Source organism: Gopherus evgoodei, chromosome 5, assembly GCF_007399415.2.
Source record: "Gopherus evgoodei ecotype Sinaloan lineage chromosome 5, rGopEvg1_v1.p, whole genome shotgun sequence".
Classification (NCBI taxonomy): domain Eukaryota; kingdom Metazoa; phylum Chordata; order Testudines; family Testudinidae; genus Gopherus; species Gopherus evgoodei.
Window position 1 is genome coordinate 35,967,754 of NC_044326.1, and position 27,175 is coordinate 35,994,928.

A 27,175-nucleotide genomic window follows, 5' to 3' on the forward strand; every position below is an offset into this window, starting at 1 on the left:
AATATGGTAAGGGGAACACACTATACTAGTGTAACTCCTTTATACTGGTATAATTGCATCCATACTACAGTTTGGACCAATTTATTATTTTGGGTAAAAGAAAAATCACATCCATAGCTAACATTTAAATTGGTACCAACCAAACAAAACAAAAAAACCTGTTTAGACCAGGCCAAATAAAAAGGAAGTGAAACCAGAGTTGCTAGGGATGAGGGAGTGCCTGTCGCACTTATGCACCACAGGGGATGTTGTAAGGATTAGTTAATGCTTGTGAACGGCTTTGAAAATGCAAATGTTTTACAGGTATTAAGTATTTATTTTTATGATAAATTCTGATGTTGATGACTGAGGGCTTGTCTACACTAGAAACACTGCACCTCTGTAGTACTTCAGTGTAGACACTTCCCGCGTCAATGGGTAGCGTTCACCTGTCGCTGTAGTTAATCCACTTCCCCAAGGGGCAGTAGCTGTCTACACTGGGGCTTAGACAAGCTTAAAGTATGTTGCTCATGAGTGTGAATTTTTCACACCCTAGAGCAACATAGCTGGGATGACCTTTTTTTTAGTGTAGACCAGGCCTGAGTCTCTTCAGGGCCCTCTCTTCTAATATCCTAGCAGAGATCCCAGATCATATAGTAACTGCACTTCCCCTTTTCCAAAGCAGTGACAGAGAATTAATGGACTTGTCTACAAGAGCAAATTTACCAGCATAACTGTACTGGCAAATTTCCTCACAAAAAAGACAAACCCTTTCTGTGGTCAAAGCTGGATCCAGAACCATGTATCCATGTGGTCAAGCCACACATTTACAAGCTCAAGATTCTGTTCAGTCTCAGTATTCACTGAAAGATGTCTGAAAGGTACAAATATGGCTGCTTCTGATGTTGCCTGTGATTCTGTGCAATAAACTGACAAAGAATATGAACCATTCCCTCCTTCCTCATCCCTATACACTGCGAAGCATCGCTTCCACCATTTCAGCCAAGCAAAACCCAAATAAGCTGCCTGCCATTATGAATTCCAACTGCTAGTTCATGATTTAGATGGAATAAAAACAAATGTGAAACTGAACAACAAATACAAAGCACAACACTTCAGAGTCCAAATCTGACAGTTTACATTCTTTGAAATATTTTCTTTATAGCTGTGCTGTGGCTGAACTCCTGATGCAATCACCAATTTCAGCAATTTGCTGCCTGTGACACACAGGCTAATTGGTGCTAACGGGCAAAGGGTTCACTGTTCTTTACAAGCAACTCCTTTCTCCGACCTGAGAAACGCACTATACCTAACACACCATTTGCATGGCGTTTATTCATGAAGTGTAGCATGTGATATAGTGATTCCATATATCACATGGTGGAGAAAGACACTCTGCATCCATTCACTGAGCAGACAGCCTATGGAGCAGGGGTATTTCATGAAAGATTGGATCCTGGTTCCTAGGAAACCAGCCAGCTTTGCAACAGAACATTGGGGGGCTGGGGGCCCACTTTATTAGATAAGAAAGGGAACTACTAATAAGCATAGGCCCCCTAGCTCAAGTTTTACGATTTTGTTTTGTATTGTGACCATTTGCTTCCATCACTCTTGTTTCTAGTGAAAACTCTATTCTTTCTTAAATAAATCTTGTTTTATTATAAGTGCTCACAAGTGCTGTGCATTACACAGGAGCAGCGATTTAAGATAAAACTGAAATTGAGTACACTACTCATTGGGGAATGGATGATATGGGATTTCTGTGAGTAGCCAGTGTTGGGGCTGGATATCACATGTTTCAAGGAGTCTGGGGTGCCCTTCTTGTTAACCTGCAAGGCAAAGGCACGGCTGGCACAAGGAGAGTGCTTGAGTGGCTGACAGGCGGAGGGTGTTAAGGAGCTAATACTCAGCTACCTCAGACAAGGCAACCTCTCGCTAGAGGCAGTGGATAACAAGGTGACTCAGTCCTAGTACCATGTAAACCACCACACTGTACATACAGGAGAAGCACTGCAGACTTCCTATACACTCACCTGTTTTCCATACACAGGGCATCTACATCAATGATGCGATTTTCATGTCCTCCCAGGATGTGATTAAGCTCTTGGTTCAGTCGGTCTGTTTTATCTTGGTAAGAAGAGCGCTCTTCCTTTACATCCTGCAGCTCATCCAATGCGGCTTGAAGATCATGTTCCAGAGTCTCAATCTGAGAAGAAAGCAAAGCTCTGCTATCGTTATTCTGCAGAATTTACTAAGAGTACATCATATCCAGAGACAAAAGAGTAGCCAGTACTTTGCTTCTGAAGAGGGTCAGATTTAGAATGCCAGTTAGTAGATTTATGATAATTCATAAAAGTAAAACAAAAAAGTAGCCACAAGCATACTAAAAGGCAGCATATGAAGATTGAACCAAACCCCCACATTCAAACATCCTTAAAACTTTGGAGAAGTTTAGATCCAATCTTTGTGGATCACTACATCTCTACCCAAGCTAACTGAATATACTGAGAAAGAAGAAATTAGAATTCACCCTGACCAAGCAATATTTTAATTTATGATGCTCCCTATAATTGTTGTCAATAATGTCACTGAAGACACCATTGTAAGAAAAGTTGAGATGCATAACCTTTCTGTAAAACGTCTTTAGCTTCTGACTCAAATTCATAGAGCTACACTTGTATTTCTTCCCTTTTAAAATGAGAGAAAAAAAGGGAAAATAAAGATTGCATTATTTGTTCTCCTCTTCTGACCATGCATACACAATTTTGTTTCAGAAAGTATTGTTTACTCTATTTGTCTCTATTTCATTAAAACTAAAGTTAAAACAGAGTTCAGCTATTAAAACTGTATTAGCTTGCAAAATATTTAGAAACCATTTTGAATACAACAATAAAGGAAGACCTTATTTACACTATAGTTGGAACTAGGTCAGCAACAAGTGTGCCAAGTGGTTCCTAGCATGGTTATAACTTGGTATCCTGGGACCAAAGAGCTAGCATTTGGGTATAGAGTAGGTCTGGGCTAGCGTAAGGTGTGAGGCAAAATCTAGATAAGGCTCTCTTGTGAGATCAGTTCTTAAGAAATTAGTTTCATCTGAATGGGGGGGAGGGAAGAGAAGGGGCCTTTGGTAGTTTTGGATTGGACACAGATCCAATATTGTAATGACAGGTGTAGCTCCTGGGATTAGAATTTAAAACGCAGCAGCTCTCAAAATTCAAAGGGTTTCATATTTAAGGCTCAAGTTTTGATCCATTTCTAATTATAAGAACAAAACTTGTCTACATAGGGCAGAAAAACTGTCCTAACATCTGTCCTTAAAACTCAGTTGTTTCATCTGCAGTGTGCACAGGGCTTTGAAGTTCTGCCTTCAGTACACTAAGCAGGAGTAAACCAGATGAGCACTGGGATGAGAGATACCAACTATCAGTGGACATCTACGTGAAGACACCATGAAGTCTTGGTGATTCAATACACAGTGAGTACTGAGTGCAGTTTTAAGGAGCACTTTCCTGATGAAGGACACAAGGAATTTTGGAAAAGGGATCAGTCAGAAGTTTTACCCAATTGTGGAAATTAAAGAACCTACTTTTACACATTAATCTGTCCCCTGACTAAATTTCAGTTTGAGCCAGTGGTAAAAGTAAGCCGATATGGTCCGGTACAGCGTACCAGCAACAGCCAGTACGCCGTGCCAGACCGCACTGGCTTCCATGGCGGGGATTTAAAAGGTTCAGAGCTCCTGCAGCTGCGGGCAGTCCAGAGCTCTTTAAATCCCGCTCGCGCTGCCGGTGGCCGGGCTGGGCTGTGATTTAAAGGGCTCGGGGCTCCCCGCAGCGGCAGGAGCTCGGGGCCTTTTAAATTCCAGTCCCAGCCCAGCAAAGCTCGGGGTTCCCCGTAGCGGCCGGAGCCCTGGGCCCTTTAATTTGCCCCTGAACCCCGGGGCGGGGCTCCTAGCCACCTCTTCAGCTGAGAGCCCCTGGTTGATTTCAAGGCCCTGGGGCTCCCAGCCACAGCTGGTGCCCCAGGACCTTTAAATCTTGAGAGGCCACGCCTCTTCCAGATGAGGCCACGCCCCCTTCAGTACTGCAGCAGTACGGTAAGTCCTGTAAGTCACTTTCACCCCTGGTTTGGGCATCTCGTATCATGTTGACTTATGTGCCTCTGACATTTCTGATTAAATATGGGATTCTTCACTGACAATCCTAAATTGTTGCTACGTGCTACTCAACAGCTGTCACATTCCACCCTAGAGGTGGATGAATTTCTGAGGTGAAGCAACTCTTATCTCTACCGGTGCACACCTTGTAAATGCATAAAGTGCTCTGAATGCTCTTTACACGTATATTTAATAAATACTACCAGAGTATATACTTTCTTGCCACCAACACCACTATCTGCATTGCAAACCAGGTAACAGCAATGACAGCACAGCAGAGGCATTGCAATTTACTTGTTCTTTTGCCAGCAGTGAAAACAATTTCTCACTGAACACCCATTAGTTATTACTTGTTCTCGTGCTTTCTCCAGCTGATGAACAAGGTCTTCACGCTCGTGTGCTGCAAAGTGGCGTGCCCCAACTTCTTCATCTCCAAGTCTTTGTTTTGCTATTGTCATTCTAAGGAGCTGCAAGAAATGCCAAGACTTCATAAGCCACAGAACACAGATTGAACACTTGAGAGAATATTAGCAGGGTATATTGTATCACTAGATAGGGAATCTGTTACCAGAGAGCCTTTCCAGCTCTCACAAATCTGAACCAGGCATATTTTACAAGAGATCACTTTTGTGCCTATGAGCCCAATCCCATTCTTATTCAAATTGATGGGTGTTTGGCCAGTGACTTCAAAGAGTCAAATTAGGCCTTCCAGCAGTAACGTAAGGATTTTACATGTGGGCAAATGTTTAAAGTGAGCATGGACATTTGATCCACCCTCATTCTCCAGAAATGACAAGGTTTTGAATTTTAAAAATGATTTACTATCAGAAATGATATCTTGCTTTTATATCAGGCTTTTCACCCCTATATCTGAAAGCTGTTTGTAATTATTCTAATTTTACAGATTAGAAAATTTGGCACAAAGAAATATAGTGACTAGCCCAGCACCACACATGCACCTTCTAAACTAAATCCAGTTGCAACCTTTGTGCAGAATGAGCATGAAGATTAAATGAATGGGGCTGTTTTTACATGAACATAAAAACAAATGTTTTTGAAATACCTATTAACATATAATAGTGGAAGATGTTACAATATCTAGCTAAAATGCAAAACAAAATCTTTGAGATCTTCAGCATCTTTCATGGCTAACGAACATTATTTTTTAAACAAAGCCTGACCTGAATTAATATCAAACCATTTTCAATACTACTGTTAAACAGAGGCTACTGTGAGGATTAGGTTTCAAGGATTAAAAGAGGGTAAAATAAACAGTCTACAGAGTGCATAGGCTGCAGAACATGCATCATTTAGAATTGTTTACTTTGCACAGTTCGGAAAAAGTGCTACATCCCAGTAGCCCAATTTGTGGGATTTCCATAGAGGCTTGAGAAATCTGCAGTGAGAATTCCCATGACTTCCCTCCCATTTTTCAGATGCACAAAGCAATTAATGTGCACCATTATATTTCAGAGTTAGCAAATCAATCTTCTGAAACAGAAGATGTATACTCCATCTATTTTAGGTATTTAGAGGATGCCAGTAGGCCATCAGAAACAGGCTCTTCTTCTCCAGTGCAGCCCCTGTTCAGTTCACACAAGTGCTGCTACTACAGCTTCTCCCAATAAACTTCAAAGGGTGACTTACAGTTCCTAAGTGAAATAATGGTCCACAGGCTGCTTTATTTTTTACAAACTGAATTTCCCCCTCCCCATAAAACAAGAGTGTGGATTATATTGTAAGGAGCACACTGAATTATTCCTGGAAAATATACCAGTGGCTAATTTTTTAAAAAAAATGTTTTTAAACCAAGCAGGTTTAGGAATGGGGTCAGAGCTTTCATCTGATCATACAGACATGAAAGGGGAAAAACACATAGTGCTAACAGCCAAACTGTACTATAGCATCTCACTTTACAACTGGTTAGAAAAGTAATATATGAAATAAGGATCAGAAGGCTCAGAAAATGGGAGCAGGGAACCTCTCCCCGCTCAATGCAAGTATCAGCTTAGGATCTCTCCAAAGCGCACACAGCACTAGATAGGGAGAGCTTGGTTAATGCCATCCAACCATGCTCATCCCACACCCCAGAAGGGCCTGGGGTGTAATATGTAATAACAGCCTGTGGTGCTGGAACAATTTGTACAGTGGGGCTGCTGAGAGCCATTGAAGCAAACTGTAAACCCTGTATAGGATGGAAACCATTTCAAACCAGGAGGTGTTGTCACATCCCCAGCACCCCTAGTTCCAGCATCCTCGATTACAACCTTGAGTAAATACTACTTGCAGGAATAGGGGTTGCAAGGCCCAAAGTTTGTACCAGTCAAATCACAGTTCTTATTTACTGATGAAACGTGGGGGGCGGGGAGGAGGAGGGGAATCCTAAACACAAAGTGCCCCTAAAATCCAACATCTTATTCCTAACTGACAGATCACATCAGACATTCAGCAATTCAGACAGCAGGTGCGGCTGAGCAGGCCTAGCCCTCCAGTTCTGTACCCTGTGTGTCTGCTGATGCGGCACCACCTGCTGTAAGATTTTTCCCTTTGTAACTCTTGGAATGTCAGTGTTTTAATGTTATGCTGGGGAAAGCGAAGGAAGGGGAGGAAGAAAGAACAGTTTATTCTACATTTTAGCCTTTTATTATAAAGTTTGTACTCCATCCCTCTGGGCACTGTATTTTTATTGAACTATCATTCAGAATTCATTCAGGATAGAACCACTCAGCTTCATTTTGTTGCCCTATTCCTCAGAATAGATTAATACAAATAGAGGACCCCGCAGGACTCCAAAAATATTTCCAGCACAGTAGATTTTGAAGTGAAGTGCACTTTAAAACAGTGGTGGTGGTTCCTGACAGGCTCAGCGTACACTAAACAAACAGGCTTTCACCAAACAAAGCAGAGTGCAGCATGCCATTATTTAGCAACACTCCCTCTACTGTGCTAGGATCACGCAGAAATGATAAAAATCAACCTTTATTTATTTTAACCCAACAATTTTGGTTAAAATAAATAAAGATAGATGCCTCAATCAGACCTCACTGTTATAGGTGCTGAACAGAAATGAAGTGAATATGAGTTCTGCACAGCAGGCAGCAGTCACAGTTAACACAGGCATGTTCATCTGGCAGAACCTTCTAGGCATCATGGCTAAGGCTGCGAGTCTTTCACAGAGGTCACATATTCCGTGACTTTCCAGGACCTCTGTGACTTCTTTAGCTGCAGCAGCTGACCCCAGGCCCACCCAAGTAGCTGGGGGTGACCCTTGGGCTGGCTGCTGCTCCGGAGGCCACAGGCAACTGGTCTTGGGCACTGCCCAGAAGCCACAGTCCAGGAGCAGCAGCAGGCCTAAGGGCCACCTGCAGGGCCAGACGAGCGGCAGGGCCCCAGGCCGCCCCTGCCCCAGGAGCAGCAGGGGGGCCAGGGTCCTCCCTCTGGGCGGGAGCAGCAGCAAGGTCCCAGGCCAGGTCCCCCCACCCCAGAAACAGCAGCAGGGTCCCTACTGCCAGGAGCAGCAGCAGCCACTGGAGCCCTACCCCCACAGCACCTAAGATTTAGTTAGGGGTATATTTTGTAAAAATCATGGACCAGTCACTGGCCGTGACATTTTGGTTATTGCCTCTGACCTGGCTGTGATGTTTACTAAAAATACCCATGACTAAATCATAGCCTTAATCATGGTACAAGTGAGTCTTTAGAGGGGATTTGGACCTATGACAAAAGACATATGCATGTGCTTAACTTTACGTGCTGTGAATAATCCCATCAATCTGGCTGACACATGAAGTAGACTCATAAGTCACCAATGAGACAAATAAAGTGTAATATTAAGCATATTATGTAAATATTTGCAGGGTCAGAGCCACAGCAATGCCACTGTCACCCTTAAACAAGTTTCAACTTTGAATCTGTTACATCTGTGGTATTTTATTTACTAAATGTACCGCACCATGGCTAAGACTACTACCTTTCCCCGCCCCCGCCCTCCTGATTCATAGTTCCTGCAAGGAGCACAATGTGCACAGGGAGCAATTGCCATGGAAAATAAGAGTACAGTGACATGGCTTTCACAGCATGTGCATATGTATTTTGGGAACATTATTTTGGATCCTCTTTTGGTTCATTTGAGATGGGAAACACTAGTGACACATTAGGTTTTATTAATTTAACTCTTTTAGATTCCAAAGATAGGTTGAATTTGTGAACTGTATACAGGGATACTGTACAGCACTATAGTTTTATCTGGTCATACAAAATTTATCTCAAAATACTAACCAGAAGGTTAAATATATAACTAGATTACTTGTGGCTACACACACACACAAAAAATATGCAAGTATAGTAACTCTTTTCAACTCACCTTCTCCATGAAGAGCACCAACCTTAGGCCACTGCAGTGAAATGCTGTCTCCAGCCCATTACGTTAATGAAATGTTACATTGGCACTTCTGGGTATCCCAGTGCACTTTTGTGCACTTTGCAGAACCATAAAACAACTTGAGACAAGGACCCTGAGTGCCTGTGTCTCTTATAGAGGACCAAGTACACTGATAGTGCCAAATTATTACATGATTTCTTAGTGTGTAATAATTACACCAGTCACATAGCTAGTTTTTACAGCCATTCAAATCATGCATTTGATACACGCTACAGGTGTCCACCCCCACCTAGCAGGCTTTAGCTGTCATGCTTCTGGTTCAGCTGGTTAGGCAAGGTAGCCAAACCAACTGGCTTACCACTATACTCCACAGCGGTAACTGAATAGCTTGTGGCTCCCAGTTACAGGTGGAGGTATATCAAGTCACTACCAAGTCTAAACAGTCAATGACTGATTGCAAGTTAAAGGACTCATCCCAGAAAAGGGCATCAAAACAACATCTATGCTGCTTTATGAACAGACCCTTAATCCCCTAATTGTCCAGGCTGTGTCTCACTCTTTTTATTCAAACGTCCCACCATTGCTAGCACTACAGCAGCTCAATCAGGAAAAGCTCTGTTGCAGATAAGCTGCTGCCAGCATTTTTCTCCAGCATCATCACCTAACCCTGATGACAACAACCCTAGATAACAACGCAGGCAGCTGCCAGCACTCTACACTAGAGTTCATAACACTGCTACTGCCAGATAGCCTGTGACCTAGGCTGGGAATGAGCACCAATTCTGCACAGGCTTGAATGTGGTAAAGGTCTCACACTGGGCAAGTAGTTTGGGTAAAGGAATTCTGGTCATTGGTAAGCTCATGTTTAGGACTTCCAAGCCACAGCAGGCTGCTTGGCCCAGGGATGGGACCTCTGACACAGTGTGTTTTCACATGACAGACTTAGTTTGACAATGACTTTGTCTCGTGTATTGTCAGTAATACTGTAGCAATTACTTTGGACACAACATAACATTGTCTTATCATTGAGCTATACTCTCAGTAGCTCAGCAAATCATTTCTCTGCCAGTGACTTGTGTGAGTGGGAATGAGAGTGGAGATGACAGTCACCTCATCTTCTCAAAGCTTCGAGCTCCTCCCCCCCCAAATCAACTTACATGTCTCCATTTAAGGCATGAGTGTGCTCTCTTCAGGCCCTTTAAGTTTATGGGTTTATTCTTCAAGTATCTCTGTCCCAACATTGGGTAGAAAAGGGGTTTCAAAATCAAGTACCCAGTAAACCTAGGGTAGTTTTCATGTGTTAGAGTTGATAAGAGGTTGTGATCAACCATAAGAGTAAGTACTCTTAGAACTCAGTTGCTTGAATGCTACAGTGCAACTGTAGTTGCATTTCTTCAGTTGCAGCAACATATCTTTCACGAGACCTTTTGGAAATGTTTTACTGTTTGTGTCATTCGAGTTCTAGCTGAATGAATGGGAAAATTAGTCCAGTTTAAAAAAGGCAAATACAAGCCATTTGCTCTTGTCTAACTGATTATGTACTTAGCATCTAGAATCCACAATTCCCATAACAAGTATAAAGATCTTCAGTTAAAATCCCATTGCTAACCCAATTAACCATTGTATCTTACTACTGGATAACATTAATGCATTTTGAGGAAAAAAAAAAATCAGGCCATCAAACACACTTCCCTCAACAGAGCCATTGTGTGATATTTAAAGAGTTGGGTTTTTTTAATTCTACAAAACCCTTGTTACTGAGGGACAGGCTTTATGAGTCATGCATGTTCAAGCACAGGCAGAATTGTTCATCCAGAAGCAGATTCAGTGGCTGCAAAAGCAGCTGCTTGCTCATCCCTTGCCAGAAACAAAGTTGACGTCGACCCACTGCCCTCCTTCACTTTGGAAAAAATGGAGAGAGAAAAATGGCAGTATAAAAATGTAAGAAGAAATTATTGTAATTCATTGTTTTTGTATACACCGTATTTTATCAGTACTGCAGTGCTGAGTTAATTCTGCTGCCAGCTCAGGAGAACAATCCCAGAATTTCTGCTACCAAAGCTAGGAGAGAGTAAAATATGGCATATAGCAATGGTTCTCAACCAGGGATCCCTGGTGGGCTGCAAGCACGTCAGGGGGGCCGCCAAGCAGGGCCAGCATTATACTTGCTGTGACCCAGGGTAAAAAGCTGAAACCCCATCACATGGGGTTGAAGTCTGCACTCTGAGCCCCGCCAACCGGGGCTGAAGCTGAAGCCTGAGCAATACAGTTTCGCGGGGGCCGCCAGGCAATTGCCCTGCTTGCTGCTCCTTAATGCCGGCCCTGACTTTTATATGCAGGAAAAAAAGCTGTGGCACAGCTGGGCCATGAAGTTTTCATAGCATGTTGAGGGGGCCTCAGAAAGAAAAAGGTTCAGAACCCCTGGCTTATAGACTCCCAGCTTTCAGTCTCTTGGGGAGACGACAATTCAAAGACTGCAACCTGGCCCAAGAATAAACTCTGTATATCACTTATTAGACAAGTGAAGACTAGCTGTGTTCCTATAATGAAAATCTTGGATAAAGTTAATGCCTGGTGAAACCCCCCTTGTTTTTTTGGTAATGTGTTGGTTACTACACCATTTTTGATGCACCCCTTGCTGCATAATTCAGTTTACTAAAGGACATGAGAGTCACCAAAATGAGTCCAGACCATCACGTGAGAGTACAGGTATCACAAAGATGGCTATTCAGTGGCAAATTGACCTGCAGAGAGAAGTCAGGGCAAAGACTGTTTAAATTGCAGAAAGTGGATTTACCACTGCCAAAGCCATAGCATTAACAAAAATAATTTGACAGAAGCGGTACAATTGCGGTATTTAATTCCATTGATATTTGTGGTTAAAAGGACGACGAAACAATTAGTTTACTACAAAACATATATATAGTCCAGGACTTGGCTCCCAATGAAAAAGCCTGTGGGGGATGGGGGCAACTGGAGCTAGGTTTCAGATTGCTAAACAGAGCATATTACACACATTCATTCTCAGTGACTAAAACACACAGTTCTTTTCTACAGACAGGACCATATTTAACACATCCATGCATGGGTGCACAAGGCAGGGAAAGGACACAAGCACTTCCTGCACACAGGCCAGACACAATGATCTTGCGCTCTGAGGAGAACTCTCCAGGGACTACTGGAACTAGTAGTCTAGGAAAGTGGACCTAGGAGGGGGTTTTGTAGTAGTCCCAGCAACGCTGGTCAAGCAGAGGGAAAGGTATACCTCACCTCTCTACTGTGGGCAAATGGCTGAGCTCCCCAGGGCTACAGGAGGCATTGTCTACCTGAGGCATAAGGGCTGGCATTGTAAGATTCTGCATTGCCCTCAACATCAGGACAGAGCTTAAAGGAGAGCAGCAGAGAAAAACATGGAGCTTTGGGGGTGGGTGGGTGGGTGGTGTTTTTACTACATATTATATTAGAAATTCACTCGTCTACTCCCCCCACCCCCCCAAAGAGGGTACAAACAAATGGAGAATGAACAGCATTATCACATCATAAATACCCCAAAAAAGAAAACAGAGCAATTGAGCGGAAATAGTTAGATTGCTAGACATTTGAGTTATAAGTTTAAACAAACAAAAAAAAAAAAAACTGCTGGGAGGAAAATTGTCTTCGTCCGAGTCAGAGCCTCAGTTACTTCACACTAAAGACTCCGAAAGCTCCTATTCCAGCTTGCTAGTCCTCCAAGGAGACTCTGCAGCAAAAAGGGAAGCTAAGACTTCATGTTCCTCAATTTTATAACAATTAAGGTTTCTAAAAAATAGATTTTTTATTTTGTTTTTTAAAAAGCACTTCAGCATCCTCTAGTCCTCAAGAAGAAAAAGCATTTACTCAACTTATTTTTCTGAGGAAGGATGGTCCAATGTTGAGGGCACTAGTTTAGGATACAGGAGACCCAGGTTCAGTTTCCTGTTCTGCTGTGGACTTCCTGTGTGAACTTGGGTCTCTCTCTACCACGCATCCCAGTCTGTGAAATGGAGATGCTTTTTCTACATCACTGGGGTGTTATGAGGATAAGTATATCAAAGATTGTGATGAGCTTTGAGATCTACTAATAAAAAGCACTATACAAGAAATAATTATGAGTAATGCCTATTTTCCTCCTCTACAGATCGCCTTGAATGCCACAATGTAGCCCTCAGTGGGGCAGCTAGATCATGAGCCATTTCTGGCAAGAATTCTGATTTTTGATTTTCTGTGTCTTCATGTTATGAACAGAATGAGTGGAACAAAGTGGAGAGAATTTGTTAATCTTTTTTCCCCATGGCACAGTCTTTGAATAGCCATCTGAGCCAATATATTTATTTTTAGCTGACATCTTACTGTTCCTTGACAGGACTCAGAATTTGTATTAGTACACGCTGTAGGCATTTTCTGAGCAGAACCTTTGACAAAAATGGGAAAAGGGTGCAGGGGAACATTAAAAAAGAGGAGGGGAGAGAGGAGAACACAGATAAAAAGGAAGTCTGACAATCTAAGGTATTTATATAGACATAGGGCCGCTGAGAGTGGGTTCGGGCCCTGGTGAAGACAATTTTTTGGGCCTCCCCAGCAAGGACGGACCGACTAAACAGGGCCAACGAAGCCGGGCCCCGATAATTTGTACCGGTGTTCCCCCTCCTGTCGGCCTTGTATAGACACTGTCACCATAGTATCAGAGCAGCTTTATTTATAAACCAAAACCAATGTGAGGTAAGGCAGAAATATTATCCCCATTTTACAGAAGAGGAACTGAATCACAGAGCAGCTAAGTGATTTGCCTGAAACCATAAAGGAAATCTATGTTGGAGGAAGAAATTGAACCTGGGTTTCCCATGTCCTAGGCTTATGCTCTAACCACTGGACAATCCTTCCTCTGCAAAGGAGAGAACTGGAGACAGAACACTCTTAAAAAATAAAAGTTAGGTTCCAACGATATACAGGGAGAAATCATGAAAGAAAACAGAACACAAAAGGAAGGAAAAAAGATGGAGACAAGGGCTAGAGAACAAGAGCGAAAGGAAACGAAGCAGAAATATTTACCTACATTTATTGGAATAAGCTACAGCAGCTGGTATAAGCACCTTTATACCAACATAACTGCATCCAAATAAGTTTTACCACTTAATCAGTTTCTGAACAGATACAGTTATAATGGAATAAAAACTGTGTTTAAGCCAGCTCTTAGGCCCCAGTCCTGCAAGCTATTTGAGTGATGCTCTGCTGCGCACAGAGATACGCCAGTATAGGACTGAGGCCTTTGTGTAATTTTTATTCTGCTTCCCATAAACCTCACTAGATTTTAGTCCTTATCTTTCTCTCCCCACCACCTGTTTCAAATCCTACCTTTCACTAGTTTGATTTGTGTGCATATTTTTGTACACAGCTCCAGCTGCAGTGGTACACATATTTAACTTGAGCTTATATATTTCAATTAACACACAACAGGAATTTGAGTAATACTGAACAGCAGATTTTGGGCAACGTTCCATATACATTGCTAAACTTGGTAATAAAATAAATTGGTTATGTAAAGATAATTAGCAGGATGATTATTTAAAATTCAAAACAAAATATATATTTCAAGACCACTTGGGTCTATGTTTTTTGGATAGAAAAATATAAAAATAACGCCTTCTTGTTTAATTATATACTAAAATTCTACCTTATTGCATTAGCTGCTTAAAAATATCACATAACCAAGGAAAGATTAAATGCTTATCCAAATATATTTACAAATGAAAACATCAGGAAGAGCATATAAAACAGCAGAAGCTAGTGGTGATTAACCCAAAGCAGCATCCACAATAAATACTCAAAGAAAACAGAACAAATGTAGCACGCACAAAAAATATCATATCCAAGGAACCTAGGTTACTAGTATCCTGTGTAGGCTGTTTTTGTTCCACTGTTTTGAGTATTTTTGTAACCTCAATATTCTAGAAACTCATGAATAAAAGAGCAAAACATTTCTTCATTCAATTTTTCTGAAGAGCTTGTTTCTAGTCCAGTTTACACATTACCTGTAGTCTCCTTATTAAAGAAAATACGTTTGCAGTACCTTGTTGTCTCCTTGTACTTCTCCCAGTCTTTGCTGAAGTTGTTTAATTTCTTCTCCCAGATGCTTATTTCGATCACGAGAATCACTCAATAGTTGGGCAAGATTAGCCTAGGAAAGTTACAAAGTTATTGTGAGATTGCACCCCATGCTTTACAGAAATATGCTTATGAGTGTAAATATGACATAACTGGAATATCTTTGCAAAGACTATGTTCTTCTGCATGTACTCACTCGAATGCATGTATCATTCTTATACCTGAAGTTATGAGCGCTGGCTTGTATTTAAAGTGTTTGCTGTAGAAAGCATTTAAGGCAGATTTGGTCAACATAGCGTGAAGGGGTTATTCAGGTAATTGGGAGTACTTGGTTAACAACGGACCTTGATAGACACCAATACACATCTGAACTTTCCTGGGAATGTCCGGTAGAAAACTGAGTCATGCATGGACATGTGACTTTCCCATGTAACTCCAAAACTCCATTTTGTAAATTGATTCTACAAAAGGGGAGAGATGGGTTTCCACCCACAAGAGAAAAATCTATTTAAGCCCCTGAAAATCCCTCCATTTTGTCTTCAGCTGGCTCAAGAGATAGCCTCTCCACCCCAAAGAGATGCCTGAAAGAAACTGGAACAAAAGGACAGTAACTAGAGGGGTGTGAGTGACAGCTGGACCCAGACTAGAAGGAGGCTAGTCTGTCAAAGAAGCTTATTGGAATATCTGAGGGTGAGATTTACCTGCATTTCGTTTCCTACTGTATTAGGCGCAGACTTGCATGTTTTATTTTATTTTGTTTGGTAATTTACTTTGTTCTGTCTTTTATTACTTGGAACCACTTAAATCCTACTTTTTGTATTTACTAAAATCACTTTTTTACTTATTAAATTAACCCAGAGTACTAACCAAGAGAAGGTTGAGGGGGGACATGCTTGCTCTTTATAAATATATCAGAGGGATTAATATTAGGGAAGGAGATGAATTATTTAAGCTTAGTACCAATGTGGACACAAGAACAAATGGGTATAAACTGGACACTAGGAAGTTTAGACTCGAAATTAGACGAAGGTTTCTAACCATTAGAGGAGTGAAGTTCTGGAACAGCCTTCCAAGGGGAGTAGTGGGGGCAAAAGACATATCTGGCTTTAAGACTAAGCTTGATAAGTTTATAGAAGGGATGGTATGATGGGATAGCCTAATTTTGGCAATTGATCTTTGATTATCAGCAGGTAAGTATGCCCAGTGGTCTGTGATGGGATGTTATATGGGATGGGATCTGAGTTACTGCAGAGAATTCTTTCCTGGGTGCTGGCTGGTGAGTCTTGCCCACATGCTCAGGGTTTAGCTGATCGCCATATTTGGGGTCGGGAAGGAATTTTCCTCCGGGGCAGATTGGCAGAGGCCCTTGAGGTTTTTCGCCTTCCTCTGCAGCGTGGGGCATGCGTCACTTGCTGGAGGATTCTCTGCAGCTTGAGGTCTTCAAACCACAATTTGAAGACTTCAATAACTCAGACATAGGTTAGGGGGTTGTTACAGAAGTGGATGGGTAGGATTCTGTGGCCTGCTTTGGGCAGGAGGTCAGACTATATGATCATAATGGTCCCTTCTGACCTTAAAGTCTATGAGTCTATGAATTAATACCTGGGGAAACAAACAGCTGTGCATCTCTCTCCATCAGTGTTACAGAGGGCGAACAATTTATGAGTTTACCCTGTATAAGCTTTATTCAGGGTAAAACGGATTTATTTGGGGTTTGGACCCCATTGGGAGTTGGGTATCTGAGTGCTGAATACAGGAGCACCTCTTAAGCTGTTTTTAGTTCAGCCTGCAGCTTGTGGGGCACATGGCTCAGACTTGGATCTGTGTTTGCTGCAGGCAAGTGTGTCTGGCTCAAACAAGGCAAGGCTGGCAGGGAAAACAGGCTCAGAGGTAGTCTAGGCACATCAGGTGGCAGTCCCAAAGGGGTTTCTGTGATTCCACCTGTCGCAGTTATATTAGACAAAAGTGTGCTTTTGTGGGTAAGGAGTGTGAGTGGTGGTTGAGAAGGAATGAGGGTTTTATTCTCTACCCTTCTGTAGCGGACAGACCATGGGTGAGATCTACTATGGCAATTCATGTGGTTTCTACTTTTGAGGTTAGAGGCTCAGAAGATCACAGTAAAGTTCCTTTCGTTTTTTGGAAAAGATCAAAGCATTTTTAACTAGGGCCATCAAGCAATTAAAAAAATTAATCGCGATTAACTGCACTGTTAAGCAATAATATAATACCATTTATTTAAATATTTTTGGATGTTTTCCACATTTTCCAATATATTGATTTCAATTACAATACCGAATACAAAGTGTACACTCCTCACTTTATATTTATTTCTATTACAAATATATGCACTGTAAAAAATAAAAGAAATAGTGTTTTTCAATTCACCTAATACAAGTACTGTAGTGCAATCTCTTTATCATGAAAGTTGAACTTACAAATGTAGAATTATGTACAAAAAACTGCATTCATAAATAAAAATGTAAAACTTTAGAGCCTACAAGTCTACTCAGCCCTACTTCTTGTTCAGCCAATTGCTCAGACTAACAAGTTGGTTTACATTTTTGGGAAATAACATTGGCTGCTTCTTATTGTCACCTGAAAATGAGAACAGGCATTCGCATGGCATTGTTGCAGCTGGCGTCACAAGATATTTACGTGACAGATGTGCTAAAGATTCATGTCCCTTCATGCTTCAACCAACATTCCAGAGGACGTATCCATGCTAATGACAGGTTCTGCTCAATAAAAATCCAAATCAGTACAGACCAATGCATGTTCATTTTCATCATCTGAGTCTGATGCCACCAGCAGAAGGCTGATTTTCTTTTTTGGTGGTTCGGGGTTCTTAAGTTTCGACATTAATCTATTGCTTTTTAAGACTTCTGAAAGCATGCTCCACACCTCATCCCTCGAAGATTTTGGAAGGCACTTCAGATTCTTAAACCTTGGGTCGAGTGCTGTAACTATCTTTAAAAATCTCACATTGGTACCTTCTTTGAGTTTTGTCAGATCTGCAGTGAAAGTGTTCTTGAAATGAACAACATGTGCTGGGTCATTTGAGATTGCTCTGTTTTACCTGTATTCTGCCATATATTTCATATTATAATAAAGACATGCAATTTTCCCCCAAGGAGTTCAGTCACAAATTTAATTAACACATTATTTTGTTAACAAATATCATCAACATGGAAGCATGTTCTCTGGAATGGTGGCTGAAGCATGAAGGGACATACAAATGTTTAGCATATCTGGCACATAAATACTTCGCAATGCTGGCTACAAAAGTGCCATGCAAATACTTGTTCTCTCTTTAAGGTGATATTGTAAATAAGGTGGCAGCATTATCTCCCGTAAATGTAAACAAACTTGTTTGTCTCAGCGATTGGCTGAACAAGAAGTAGGACTGAGTGGACTGGTAGGCTCTAAAGTTTTACATTGTTTTATTTTTGAATGCAGTTATGTAACAAAAAAACGCTACATTTGTAAACTACACTTTCAAGATAAAGAGATTATACTACAGTACTTGTATGAGATGAATTCAAAAATACTATTTCTTTTATAATGTTTACAGTGCAAATATTTGTAATAAAAATAATATAAAGTGAGGAGTGTACACTTTGTATTCTGTGTTGTAATTGAAATCAATATATTTGAAAAAGTAGATCATCCAAATATATTTAATAAATTTAAATTGGTATTCTATTTTTTAAGTGTAATGAAAACTGCCATTAATAGCAATTTTTTTTTGAGTTTATCGTGCAAGTTAACTGTGATTAATCGACAGCCCTATTTTTAACTGCTGATATGGTTGAAAACTGAGAATGGCTCAGATCTTCTGTTTAGAGGTTATATTTCCTAAACAACATAACTATCCAACTTTAGGGCAAGAATTAAATAGTTTCTGATTTTAGTTTTGAGGCAGCAACCTTTCAGCCAACACAAACTCTTTTTCAAGGTCTGCTTCAGTAGAATGATTTTTTCTGCATGCTAACAAATGAATATGACAGTCATCAATATACTGAATGGATCAAGCAGTTTCAAAATGCATTCTGTCAATCATAGAATATTAGGGTTGGAAGAGACCTCAGGAAGTCATCTAGTCCAATCCCCTGCTCAAAGCAGGGCCAACGGTTCAGAGGTTACTGCCTAAGGGGCATTAAAAATATTTCAGGTTGTTTTCAGGACTTTCATCTGAACCAAAGCAGCTGAGGCTGAAGTTCTTCTACAATCAACTGACTTGCAATGTTTTGATGCAAATTTTGCTAAAAGTGACTGAATTTCAATAAAGGCAGGATAAGTGAGAGATTGAGTTACTTAAGAGGAATCCTATTTGTACAAGTCTCTTAGAAATATTTCCATTTGTGAAATACATTTCTATTATGAATGTGAACACATCTGCATACTCCAATACCATATGTAATTTGAACCCCTTAGAAGAAGTGAATGTCACTAATCAGTGTTGACAACTATGACACTGGAGTTGTACTAACTTCAAGCCAAATCCAGCTATACCGACTATAACGGGTGTATGATCTACACCCATTTATTTCCTACTAAAACATTTTTCTGGGATTGCAGTCTCTGCTGCATTTTACTGCTTAATCAGATGAATGACTTAACACAATGTAACAAATCTTTATTTTCACAACTGAGATTTTTGGAGAAATTTTAAACAAAGGATTTAGATGCTAAAATAAAAAACAGCCCTCTTTAACATGCTAAGAGCATCTCAATAAGCAAAGCACAGACTTGCCCCTTATTGCAAAGCTTCTATTTTACTTCTGTTAAACTGAAACAAATAAGCCTCGCCACCGATGAGTAATTGCTGGAGAAATCATTCCCCCAGCTTAGAGGTTCTGCACTACACACATTTTGAATTGTACCAGATTCCAAAGGTTTTGCCAAGATCATCAAGGCTCTCATTAAACATGGAAGGGGAGAGAATTCTGGAGCCTCAGATGCTCTATAATAGCATTTCCTCAACCTGATGTGGCTTCTCTAAACTGCACTAAGGAGATCTCAGGGACTGGAGCCAGTCCACGACCCAGTTGTTGAGAAACACTGATCATTTCTAGTTAAGTACTCAAAACTTTCTGCGGGCAGCAGGAGGAGCGTGCGAGTGGATAAGGGCTTTATTTTAAGTTAACTTAACCAAATGAAGTCACTGCTAAAAAAATCATCAACTAATATGATACTGGCCAGTGAATGGCTGCCAGGGAACAATGGTTTTCCATTCATTAAATTTGTTACTGACCTGAACAGTATTTGATAACCAAGTGATAAGGGGGAAAAATCCTTATTCAAATACATTCTGGAATCATCCAGTGTCCTTGTATAAGATTCTTTTATCAGTTTCTCAAGTCTAGCCACATGAATAACTGTTATGCTCCTTCACACTACTGTATGAAAATGGATAGGAACACTCCTTTAATATACCTCCATTCTCTGGCACATAAATTGTACATGGCACTCAAAAAATCCTCCAACCTTTAGATACTCCCCGAAAAGAGAGTGTTTTGTTTTGTTTTTAAAGGTGGTGGGGGAATGGAAGGTAAACATCTGGAAAAAATATACTTTATAATATTTAGACACAAATGTGTAAAAGTAGCTCATCTTTATGTTAATATCTTACAATATTCCCATTTCTCATACCCATACCTCAATGAGGGAGGACCGGATAAGTGTGTTTAAACATGTACACTTTAGGGCTGTGACTAATAGCAAGCTTAATTGCAATTTGTCCTCCTATGCTTTCATATGATGTTGACGGTTAGTTAACACAGAAACTTGCTTTGTTTAGCAAGAGTCCCTGTTCACTGCAAGCTACAAAATTTGATGACCTCTGTTAGCACTACAATCTTATTAGAAACTAAACTTAAACCTTTCACCATCAATCTTCCCCAAAAATAGTTTTGAAGCTATGGTGACCTGGATGTAGCAAACAAAAATGCACCATCTACACGTCACCCATTTCTTTGGACAGAAAAAAAAAACCTCCCCAATGATGACTTAATAAAATAAATAAAGAAAGAACCCCTGGAGGAGGATCCAGGCTCTCTGAGATCAGTCACAAGGATGCTAGCACAGAAATACATCACCCGGAGCTGACAATGTTTTGCCAAGACTTGCTCACTTTTACTCACGTCTAATAACTTTCAAGATTGGAATTCAGAAATGTGGGATGTGTTTTTGTAAATACAGGGCTGATTAAAAAATATGAAGCATAGATTTTTTTCCCCCATGCAAAGCTCTTTCTAGAAATAAATATACCATCAAGGAGCTTTATTTAGGTTTATCAATTTAGAAACTACAGATATAGAACCATTGTGGGTTTGTGTGTCAACCAAGAAATCCATTGCATGTCAGCTCTGGTCCTCTGTAGCAGAGCACCTATTAACAGTTACCCAGATCTGTCCCAGCTGGGAAGGGCTGCAGAACAAGAGTACAGATAGGTAGCAATTGTAGCCTCCTTTAAGATGTCACTTGTTCCCAGTGCTCACTTCCACTCCTTCACCAATAACAGAGGACCTTAAGATTGCTAGAAGCTTTCATAACCAAGTTTCTAGAAGCACTGCTCAGTGGGAGTGTTCATTAAGGGCATTTTTGTACCTACACCCCAAACACATGCTGCTAGTGCAGGGATCAGCAACCTTTGGCACGTGGCAGGGCTATGTACCTGCCACGTCCGCAGGTTCAGCTGATCGGGGCTCCCACTGGCTGTGGTTTGCCGTCCCAGGACAATGGGGACTGCGGGAAGTGGCGTGGGCTGAGGGATGTGGTGTCTGCCACTACCCACCGCCCCCATTGGCCTGCAGTGGTGAACCGCGGCCAGTGGGAGCCGTGACCGGCTGAACCTGCGGACACAGCCAGTAAACAAACTGGTCTGGCACGTGCCAAAGGTTGCCAATTCCTGTGCTAGTGGGGCAAATATTTGTCACATCTAGCCAAACAGGATTATTTTCTGCTTAAATAAAGGCATCCATATTGCCCAAGAAAATCCTCTCATGTAATTGTTTTATGGGAATCATTTCAGTTGCTTTCAGAATCCAAGATGAACAACTTTGCCTCAAGCAGAAGGTAAAACAGAAAAACAAAATCTTTGTAGCCTTTTGAGAGTGTTATTTTAAATGAACATTGAGGTGTTTTCCAAGGATATTAAAGTTTATCCAGGGGCAAGGATTCTCTATTCCAGTGAAGTAAGAAACAGAGACAGGAGAGAATCACAGGGAGCATGAGGGGTTGGGTCTCAAAAGATCTCAACATTTTGAAAATGGGTACCACAATGACTGTTAGGCCATGGCTACACTGGCGCTTTACAGCGCTGCAACTTTCTCGCTCAGGGGTGTGAAAAAGACACCCCCCTGAGCGCTGCAAGATACAGCGCTGTAAAGTGCCAGTGTAAACAGTGCCGCAGCGCTGGAAGCACGGCTCCCAGTGCTGCAAGCTAAACCCCATGAGGAGGTGAAGTACGTGCAGCACTGGGAGAGCTTTCTCCCAGCGCTGGCGCTGCGACTATACTCCCAGATTTGGACCTTAGCATCCAAAATATGGGTGTTAGCATGAAAACCTCCAAGCTTAGTTACCAGCTTGGACCTGGTAAAGCTGCCACCACCCAAAAATTTAGAGTGTTTTGGGGCACTCTGGTCCCCCCAACAACCTTCCCTGGGGACCCCAAGACCCAAATTCCTTGAGTCTCACAACAAAGAGGAATAAACCATTTCCCTTCCCCCCTCCAGGTGTTCCTTCCCTGGGTTCCTGGAGAGATATACAGAAGCAAGCTTCGTGAATCTAAACCGAGGGATTCCACCCTCCCTATTTCCAGTCCTGGAAATAGGTACTGAGGCCATGTCTACATCTAAAATTTTGCAGCGCTGGTTGTTACAGCTGTATTAGTACAGCTGTATTGGGCCAGCGCTGCAGAGTGGCCACACTTACAGCAACCAGCGCTGCAAGTGGTGTTAGATGTGGCCACACTGCAGCGCTGTTGGGCGGCTTCAAGGGGGGTTCCGGGAACGCGAGAGCAAACCGGGAAAGGAGACCAGCTTCGCCGCGGTTTGCTCTCGCGTTCCCCGAACCACCCTGCAAACCGCAGGGAAGGAGACCTGCTTGTTCGGGGTTCCGGGAACGAGAGAGCAAACCGGGAAAGGAGACCAGCTTCGCCGCGGTTTGCTCTCGCGTTCCCCGAACCACCCTGCAAACTGCAGGGAAGGAGACCTGCTTGTTCGGGGTTCCAGGAACGAGAGAGCAAACCGGGAAAGGAGACCAGCTTCGCCGCGGTTTGCTCTCGCGTTCCCCGAACCACCCTGCAAACCGCAGGGAAGGAGACCTGCTTGCTCGGGGTTCCAGGAACGAGAGAGCAAACCGGGAAAGGAGACCAGCTTCGCCGCGGTTTGCTCTCGCGTTCCCCGAACCACCCTGCAAACCGCAGGGAAGGAGACCTGCTTGCTCGGGGTTCCGGGAACGCGAGAGCAAGCCGGGGAAGGAGACCAGCTTGATTACCAGAAGCTTCCTCCTTCCACGGAGGTCAAGAAAAGCGCTGGTAAGTGTCTACATTGGATTACCAGCGCTGGATCACCAGCGCTGGATCCTCTACACCCGAGACAAAACGGGAGTACGGCCAGCGCTGCAAACAGGGAGTTGCAGCGCTGGTGATGCCCTGCAGATGTGTACACCTTCAAAGTTGCAGCGCTGTAACTCCCTCACCAGCGCTGCAACTTTCTGATGTAGACAAGCCCTGAGAGAGAGCTAATCTCTCCTCTCCCTCCCTCACCCAGAGGGAATGCAAAGTCAGGCTAGTAACTGCGGCAGCGCTCGTGGCAGCGCTGTGAAGTTTTGAGTGTAGCCATACCCTTAGACTCAACTTCTCAGTGCACCTTTTCTTTTTAAACTACATTATGAGAAACACAAAAAACACTGTCACCCTACAGAACAAGACTTGCAACACTGCTAAAAATCCTAGTTTTCAACCTACACGTTCACAACACACAGAATGCCCTGTTTCTATAAGATTAAAGATATGCAGAAACTAGGGTCCTTCCACTCTGCAGGCAGGATTCGTCTGAGCAGGTGCAGTTTGAAATATATAATACTGTTCTCTGAAGCATTACAACGACAAACAATCTTGCAGTTTTCCATCTGCCCCTTCACAGTAAGGGAGTCACTCACTCACAAACCAGAACAAAGCTGGCAGGTCTCATTTTATTACTCGTACTTGGCACATAGTAGTGCTTTTAATCTTCAGACCCCCTTAACAAAAGGGAAATCACATTAATCAATCTTCACAACATCCGTGTGGTAGATAAGAGATAATTGCTTACCTCCAAACGCTGCTTTTCTGAAGATTTATCTTTCAGGATTCTCACTCGTGGCTCTTAGTGCTTTAGCAAAAGGCCAGCAGTACTTCCAGCACAAATCTGATGACAAGTGGTTGTAGACACCCTGCTCAACTTTTTGACTAATTCTTGATAGTCAGAAACAGCCACCAAGAGTAACTGAATGGAGTTAGTCTTTAAACTGGATTCTGATAGGTGAAGGGGACAGGCAAGCAGTTTAGAAACACATACTCACGGCTTAGGGTTGGAAGAGACCACAGGAGGTTATCTAGTCCAACTCCCTGCTCAAAGCAGGACCAACTCCAGCTAAATTATCCCAGCCAGGGCTTTGTCAAGCCAGGCCTTAAAAACCTCTAAGAATGGAGATTCTACCAGCTCCCTAGGTAACCCATTCTAGTGCTTCACCACCCTCCTAGTGAAATATTTTTTCCTGATTTCCAACCTAGACCTCACCCAATGCAACTTGAGACCACTGCTCCTTGTTCTGTCATCTGCCACCACTGAGAATAGCCTAGTTCCATCCTCTTTGGAATCTCCCTCCAGGCAATTGAAGGCTGCTATCAAATCCCGCCTCACTCTTCTCTTCTGCAGACTAAATAAGCCCAGTTCCTTCAGCCTCTCTTCCTAAGTCATGTGCCCCAGTCCCCTAATCATTTTTGTTGCCCTCTGCTGGACTCTCTTCCATTTGTCCATATCCTTTCTGTAGTGGGGGGCCCAAAACTGGATGCAATACTCCAGATGTGGCCTCACCAGAGCCGCATAGAGGGAAATAATCACTTCCCCTCGATCTGCTGACAATGCTCCTACTAATGTAGCCCAATATGCCATTAGCCTTCTTGGCAACGAGGGCACACTGCTAACTCATATCCAGCTTCTCAGCCACTGTAATCCCCAGGTCCTTTTCTGCCAAACTGCCACCTAGCCAGTTGATCCCCAGCCTGTAGCGGTGCATGGGATTCTTCCATCCTAAAGTCTCTGCAGTTGTCCTTGTTGAACCTCATCAGATTTCTTTTGGTCCAATCCTCCAATTTGTCTATGTCACTGAACCCTATCCTTATGCTCCAGCGTATCTACCTCTCCCCAGCTTAGTGTTATCCACGAACTTACTGAGGGTGCAATCTATCCCGTCATCCAGATCATTAATGAACATGTTGAACAAAACCAGCCCCAGGACCGACCACTGGGGTACTCTGCTTGATATTGGCTGCCAACTAGACATCAAGTCACTGATCGCTACCCGTTGAGCCAGATGATTTAGCCAGCTTTCTATCCACCTTATAGTCCATTCATCCAATCCATACTCCTTTAACTTGCTGGCAAGAATACTGTGGGAGACTATATCAAAAGCTTTGCTAAAGTCAAGAAATAACACATCCAGTGCTTTCCCCTCATCCACAGACCCAGTTTTCTTGTTATAGAAGGCAATTAGGTTAGTTAGGCATGACTTGCCCTTGGTGAATCCATGCTGACTATTCCTAATCACCTTCCTCTCCTCCAAGTGTTTCATTAGTCAATCAGAGTCCCTTAGCCCCAAAAGAGGGCATCTCCTGTCCCCTGCACTGATCACTCATGTTTGGGTGTGGTGTGAGCTCCAAGTTGTGAATCTTGGATGCTGCTATATTGTAGTGTCCAACCCAGTGGTCTCCATGCTTGTCAGGGCTTCCTCTGCTGGGTTTCACTTACTCCTCCAGCCTGGCTATGGGAGTGCCTTAGCCTGCTCTGTGGGTCAATATCCCAGCTCTGGGTTAAGGCTGTGTTTAGACCTACTCCCTGCAGCAACAGCAGGTGCTTGCTGCCCAAACCCAGCCTCATCCCAGCAACACCCCACTGCCACCCAAGTAGCCTATAGCCAACCAATCCTATCCACAGTGAGGCAGAGCTAAGCTCCATTTGTGGAGTGGCACTTTCCTTCTCAATGGGAAGCAGCCTGGCAACTGGAAGGCAGGAGTGCGATTCTGACCCAGTCCTCTGGCCAACCAGATCTGAGGGTATGGCTACACTTGAAATTCGCAGGGGTCGGAGCGCCAGCATGGGAGAGAGCTCTCCCAGCGCTGCACGTAAACCACATCCCTTACGAGTGAGGCTGAGGCACTGATTACACTGAGGCTTTACAGCGCTGTATCTTGCAGCGCTCAGGGGTGTGTTTTTTCACACTCCTGAGCGCGAAAGTTGCAGTGCTGTAAAGTGCCAGTGTAGCCAAGGCCTGAGACAGAGGAGCCAGCTCCCTTCTCTGCCCTCGAATCTAAAGTTAAAGGAGGAGATAAGTGTGAAGGGGTGGCCCTTCCACATGCTGACATGCATATGTGGAATGGCAGCTCAACAGGTGTCACTAACACAACAGAGCTAGTAAACTCAGAATAAAAGTTGACATGTGGTTTTAATTTACTCAAGTGCACATAGGCAGTATTTACAGTAGATTTAAATCTTTAGCTCTTAAAATGTACTTCCTTCTAAGCACTGTTTTCTAACCTTCCTGCATACATTATTTTCAGCAGTCTTCTTACTTTTCTGTAGACCACTTTGCAGGGAAGTATTGTGCAGTGTTGCCAAAACTTATGCGTTCATCACAAGTCTCAACATATTTGACATTTTTTCCTAAAATGGCAGCTCCTGGAGTCAACTGGTTCTATAAACATCTCAGTTACCATTTTAAAAGGACATTTTAAGCTCTGTAGGTTGCAGAAAAAAAAAACTAGAAAATGTGACCTGAGTGAAGCTTAGAGACTCAAAACAAAAAAGGAACCCATAATTTGTTATTTTTAAAAGTCAAGATTTCTACGCCAATGTCATGATTTTTTGAGGTCTGAGCTGATTTTTGAACATTTGGGGATATGGATTGGGATTTGACCTCTCTAGAGTTTAGAAGGGATATGAATTTAGGTTTTTTAAATTATGGTAGATACTGAGAAGGAAAAGCTGTTAATATGAATGTGTTAAGCGTAATTAGCATGAGCGACTCCATTTTGTAAGTTCCCCTATTTTGTATCCATCATTAACTAAAAGCGAGCACATCACGTACAAAGCTCCCAAGGACAGCATTAATGAAAGATAAAGCCAGAAACAGGAAAGAGGATAGGAGAACAGCTGCAACAGCATAATTAAGGAAAAATTCTAGTATGCAAGGTAACAGCTGGACTGTGCACTAGCCAGCACAAGGACAATGATTAGCTGTAATAGGCTAAAGATAAGAAAATGGCTTGTTTATTG

General features: G+C 42.4%; 1 protein-coding gene across 2 annotated transcripts in view; it reads right to left on the reverse strand.

The window, feature by feature from the left end:
• The window catches only part of CCDC149 (coiled-coil domain containing 149), a 77,378-nt gene that overhangs the window by 36,601 nt on the left and 13,602 nt on the right, over positions 1-27,175 (reverse strand). For both annotated transcript variants that reach the window (XM_030564029.1, XM_030564028.1), the window contains exons 4-6: positions 14,602-14,709; positions 4,486-4,602; positions 2,013-2,185 (exon numbers count right to left, since the gene is read on the reverse strand). In XM_030564029.1, the coding sequence (XP_030419889.1) occupies positions 2,013-2,185; positions 4,486-4,602; positions 14,602-14,709 (398 nt within the window). The remainder of the gene's footprint in view (positions 1-2,012; positions 2,186-4,485; positions 4,603-14,601; positions 14,710-27,175) is intronic.